The sequence below is a fragment of the Mandrillus leucophaeus genome, unplaced genomic scaffold (genome assembly GCF_000951045.1).
Source record: "Mandrillus leucophaeus isolate KB7577 unplaced genomic scaffold, Mleu.le_1.0 Scaffold693, whole genome shotgun sequence".
NCBI classification, from domain to species: domain Eukaryota; kingdom Metazoa; phylum Chordata; class Mammalia; order Primates; family Cercopithecidae; genus Mandrillus; species Mandrillus leucophaeus.
This window is the reverse complement of record NW_012107508.1, coordinates 797218-803217: the sequence shown is the minus strand read 5'-3', so window position 1 is coordinate 803217 and position 6000 is coordinate 797218. Positions and strand designations below refer to the sequence as shown.

Below are 6000 nucleotides of genomic sequence, written 5' to 3'. Positions count from 1 at the left end.
TTTTTTTTTTTTTACAGGTTTTACAACAAAACGTTTGTGCTCTTAATCAAAAAGATCCAGACTAATTCAGCATGTAAAAAATAAATTTTACAAAGAACCCAAGATAATATTTTTCAAATACACTTTTATTTTCTTTTTTTTCCTTCCTCACATACAGAACTTCTCCACATACCACATTTCTTGCAGCTATAAAGTCACTTGATGTTGGCCGGGTACCATTTTATCCCTAAAACTCTGTTGACATCAAAATATGACAGTGTTATATCCATAAAATATTTACATAGCACAGCATATTAAGCTTTAGACACTTGGCAATTAAACCACATAAAAAGAGGACAAGACCCCCATCCTACATGTTTCGAATCAGGTGTTCACCGGTCCCTATCTGGCGACTGTACACTGGTTCAAAGGGCAGCAGAGGCAACAGGCAGTTACTTCAGAGGACACTGAACACTATGATCTGGAAGCACGTTATGATGTAACCCAGCGTCATGTACCACACACCTTTCTCCAAGGTGGTCTCATAATTCTAGAATGGAAGGTCCAGCTGATACAAAATGAAGACAGACAACACAACAATTACTCTGTGGAGATATCCTACTCATACTATGCACGTGCTGTGATTTTGAACATAACTCGTCCCAAAAACTTGTCACGATCATCCTGACTTTTTAGGTTGGCTGATCCATCAATCTTGCACTCAACTGTTACTTCTTTCCCAGTGTTGTTAGCAGCAAAGCTGACCTGAACAGCAACCAATGGCTGTAGATATCCCACCTGGCAATAAAAGGAAAAGACATTAATTCAAACTCTATGGAAACTTTATACTTTTCTCTACCAGGAATTGGTTTATTCTGTAAATTTTCTTTTTGAGACTCTGTCGCCCAGGCTGCAGTGCAGTGGTGCAATCATGGCTCACTGAAGCCTCAACCAATCCTCCCACCTCAGTTTCCTAAGCAGCTGGGACTACAGGCGCATGCCACCACAGCCCACTAATTTTTAAATTTTTTTGTAGAGACAGGGTCTCCCTGCCCAGGCTAGTCTCAAACTCCTGGCTTCAAATGGCCCTTCCACCATGCCGTCCCCAAGTGCTGGGATTATAGGTGTGAGCCACCACATGTGGCTTGTAAATTAAAATAATAATAATAAAATAATTTAGATCTATTATTTTCTGTTCTCTGCATTCTTTTTAATTTTTTTGAGCCATAAGTCTATACCTGTAATTACTGATAAAAATGTTGGCTATGTGTGACAGCTCATGCCCCTGAACTCAAGTGATCCTCTTGCTTTGTCCTCCCAAAGTGCTAGGATTACAGGCATGATCCTAGCCACCACACCCAGCCTATTATCATTATTTTTTTTTTTTTTGTGAGACGCAGTCTTGCTCTGTCACCCAGGCTGGAGTGCAGTGGCACAATCTCGGCTCACTGCAACCTCTGACTCCCGGGTTCAAGTGATTCTCCTGCCTCAGCCTCCCAAGTAGGTGGGATTACAGGCACCCGCCACCACGCCCAGCTAACTTTTGTATTTTTAATAGAGACGGGGTTTCACCATGTTGGCCAGGATGGTCTCGATCTCCTGACCTCGTGATTCATCTACCTCAGACTCCCAAACGGCTTGGGATTACAGGCGTGAGCCACCACACCCTACCCTTATCATTATTTTTTAATATTCTTTTTTGAAATGGAGTCTGTTGCCCAGGTTGCAGTGCAGTGGCACCATCTCAGCTCATTGTAACCTCTACCTCCCAGGTTCAAGCGATTCTCCTGCCTCAGTCTCCCATGTAGCTGGAATCACAGGTGCCCATCACCATACCCAGCTAATTGTTATATTTTTAGTAGAGACAGGGCTTTGCCATTGTTACTAAAGTTGGCCAGGCTGGTTGCGAACTCCTAACCTCAGGTGATCCACCCATCTCGGACTCCCAAAGTGCTGGGATTATAGGCGTGAGCCACCGCACCAGCCTATTTTTTTTTTTTTTTTTTTTTTTTTTGAGACATTGCACTCTGTTGCCAGGCTGGAGTGCAATGGTGCAATCTCGGCTCACTGCAACCTCTGCCTCCCGGGTTCAAGCGATTCTCCTGCCTCAGCCTCCTGAGCAACTGGGATTACAGGAGGGTGCCACCATGCCCAGCTAATTTTTGTATTTTTAGTAGAGACAGGGTTTCGCCATGTTGGTCAGGCTGGTCTCGTACTCCTGACCTTGTGATCCGCCCACCTCAGCCTCCCAAAGTGCTGGGATTACAAGCATGAGTCACTGTGCCCGGCCTTAATTTTTAATATTCTATAATCTTGATTTTAATTTACCTTTTCATCTGTAAGTTGTTTAAGAGACAGTTTCCACTTTTCCCTCCCCCCATATAGAAGGGTCTTTTTAATAATTTTTGGCTTTATTGCATTGTAATCACAATGTATTGATTGTAATTGTAATGTATTTCTACTTTATGGAACTTAAAAGATTTTATTATTATTTATTAATTTAAGTTAATTTGTTTTGAGACAGATTTGTTCTTATTCTCCAAGCTGGAGTGCAATGGTACAATCTAGGCTCGCTGCAACCTCTGCCTCCTAGGTACAAGGGATTCTCCTGCCTCAGTCTCCCAAGTAGCTGGGATTACAGGCATGTGCCCCCATGCCCGGCTAATTCTGTATTTTTAGTAGAGACCGGGTTTCTCCATGTTGGTCAGGCTGGTCTCGAACTCTTGACCTCAGGTGATCCGCCCACCTCAGCCTCCCAAAGTGCTGGGGTTACAGGCGTGAGCCACCGTGCCAGGCAGTAACGAGCTTTTTTATTTTCTCCTCACATGATACTTATTGATGACGGAGGAAAAAAAGTAACTTTATATTGTAGAAACCTGGCTGACACCACCTTAACCAAGCAATCAAGGTAATATCACCATTAATGGAACGAAATGATACCACGTCCCTCCTGACACTCTGAGAACTCAACATTTCTTCTGAGGCACTCATGCCAAAATGCACAACCTATATTTAATCATGAAAAACCACCAAACTCAAACTAATGAACATAAAATAAGCCATAAAAGGCCTGTACTTATTCTTGAAGAGTACAAAGGCATGAACAGACTGAGGAAATATTCCAGACTATAGGTTGCTAAACATATTAACAGTGTGACATCTTGGATCAGGAAAACACTCTTGTACTTCACTATAAAGAATATTACTGCAACAACTGATGGATTTTCAATGAAGTCTACAGATTCATAAGAGTACTATATGTTACCTTCCTTTGTTAACTGTACTATGGTTATCGTCTTTGTTTTCTGTTGCTTATAACACAATACTTGAAACTGGGTAATTTATAAAGAAAGGAATTTATTTCTTACAGTTAATGGAGGCTGAGAAGGCCAAGATCAAGGAGCTGCATCTGGTGAGAGCGTTCTTTGCTGCTGGGGACTTTCAACAGAGTCCTGAGGTGGTGCAAGGCATCACATGGCCAGGGGGCTGAGCATGCTGCTAGCTCAGGTCTCTCCTCCTCTTCTTATAAAGCCGCTAGTCCCACTCCTATGGTAACTCACTAGTCCACTAGCTTTTTTTTTTTTTTTTTTTTTGAGACAGAGTCTTGCTTTCTCGCCCAGGCTGGAGTGCAATGGTGCAGTCTTGGCTCACTGAAGTCTAAGTTGAAGTGATTCTCCTGCCTCAGCCTCCCGAGTAGCTGGGATTACATGCACCCACCACTATGCCTGGCTAATTTTTGTATTTTCAGTAGAGATGGTGTTTCACTGTGTTAGTCAGGCTGGTCTAGAACTCCTGACCTCAGGTGATCTGCCCACCTCGGCCTCCCAAAATGCTGCGATTACAGGCGTGAGCTACCACACCCAGCCGCAATGAGCTTTTGGTTTTCTTTTTTTCTTTTTTGAGATGGAGTCTCTTTGTTGCCCAGGCTGGAGTACAGTGGCACGATCTCGGCTCACTGCAACCTCCAACTCCCAGGTTCATGCCATTCTCCTGCCTCAGCCTCCTGAGTAGCTGGGACTACAGGTGCCCGCCACCATGCCCGACTAATTTTTTGTAATTTTTAGTAGAGACAGGGTTTCACCATGTTAGCCAGGATGGTCATCTCTTGACCTCGTGATCTGCCCAATTCGGCCTCCCAAAGTGCTAGGATTACAGCCATGAGCCATGGTGCCTGGCCTTGATTTTATTTTTTGGGCGGGGGTGGGGGGGACGGTGAGGACAGAATCCCATTCTCTCGCCCAGCCTGGACTGTGGTGGTACAATCTTGGCTCACTGCAACCTCCACCTCCTGGGTTCAAGTGATTCTCCTGCCTCAGCCTCCTGAGCAGCTGGCACTATAGGCACACGACACCACACCCAGCTAATTTTGGTATTTTCAGTAGAGAGAGGGTTTCACCAAGTTTGCTGGGCTGGTCTCGAACTCCTGACCTCAGGTGATCTGCCCGCCTTGGCCTCTCAAAGTGCTGTGATTACAGGAGTAAGCCACCGCACCCAGCCTTGATTTTCTTTTTAAGTACTTTTCTACTTTCTCTACATAAGCATATACTACTACCTCTATATTGAAAAAGAAAATGACATTTTAGAAATAATCATCTAACTTTAATTTATCTGCTTGGGTTCTGTGTTCTGAATTGTAGATGTGGGAATTCCATTTACCATCATCATTAAAATAAAACAAAACCTGAACAGATGATGCACAAATTAAACAGGGCTTGGGTCTACCTACCCCAGATAAGGGGTACGCCCACAGATGCTCCAGCTTCCCAAAAGAGTAATTACCACATACAAACTTCTAAATACTTACATGCAGTTTTTTCCCATAATATGGGAAATATTTTAAGTCTATCATTCCATTATGAGGATAAACTGCTACATTTGGTATATCTTCATTCTAAAGTTGAAAACAAAAGAAATCCTCTTTAGGGTCACAAAAAGAATTTCTAAAAACTATGTTTATAATTAAAGCAGTATTAATCATGAACAGTTTGGAGAAACTACAATGCTGCTCTTACTATATTATCATTACAAGTGTACTTCTGAGGAGAAACTTACTCATCTTGATTGCAAATATTATCTAACTAAACCCTTCCACATGAACTATCCTGATTCTCATGCTTCCAGATACACTCTATACTCTTTTTCATGCGAGTCCCTTCTTAATTATAGCCAGTTCCACTCATGTACTCCGGTAAAATCTTACCTGCCCTCCAAATACCAAATGCCAGCCTTTCTACCTACTAACAGCAGGAATGCACTAGCAGGTTTGGGACCAGTGTTTTCCTGAAATGAAGAAAATACTGTGCTTCCAGACTGGAAAGCAATGGCCACCACGAGGCGCCAACCTAGAATGCAGCACTCAGGCCTGGGAGACAGCAGGTGTCAGTTTCATGTGATTAACAACCAGAACTGCAACCAGAGGGAAGCACGAGGGAAAACTTAAGGTACTCCCAGCAAAACTCTTCTCGACAAATTTAAATACTGTATTTCTCAGGGATAAATTTATGAGCATATACAAATCATTAAGTATTACTTGTCTACTGGAATTCCATGTTTACCAACACATATAAACATATTCCATGCTTATCAACATATAAATCAAGCACCACCTATAATCCAATTCATTCATGCTATTAGTTATTTCTAGTATCATTCATGATAAATTAGCAATTTATGAAAATTCAAATGTAACACTTTCCAAATGGGCCTAATTCTAATGAGTTAACTTTAACACAGACTGAGTAGTAGCAAACGGACCACAATGATTAAAATTAGTGCTGGGTTTACGGAGCACTAGTTACAATAAAACATTATTAAATACTTGAATTTTATATCTATATATTAAAAAATTTTTTGAGACAGGGTTGAAAGCACACATGAAACAGCATAAAACAAAACTAAGAATCCACTCTAAGGAGTTGTAGATTCTGCTCATTTCGTTTCATTACGAAGCAGCATATGGCTGTGGGGTGGGATAAGAAACAGATGAAAGGCACCGGCCAGACAGCACAAAGCACAGAGTGG

At 42.2% G+C, this 6000-nt stretch overlaps 1 protein-coding gene across 1 annotated transcript in view; it reads right to left on the bottom strand.

Moving 5' to 3' along the window:
• Positions 1 to 104: 104 nt before the first annotated feature.
• Positions 105 to 6000, bottom strand: part of ATP1B3 (ATPase, Na+/K+ transporting, beta 3 polypeptide) — a 47802-nt gene continuing 41906 nt past the window's right edge. The window contains exons 7-8 of the mRNA XM_012002655.1: positions 4784 to 4870; positions 105 to 777 (exon numbers count right to left, since the gene is read on the bottom strand). Coding sequence (XP_011858045.1) covers positions 607 to 777; positions 4784 to 4870 — 258 coding nt within the window. The 3' untranslated portion in view covers positions 105 to 606. The remainder of the gene's footprint in view (positions 778 to 4783; positions 4871 to 6000) is intronic.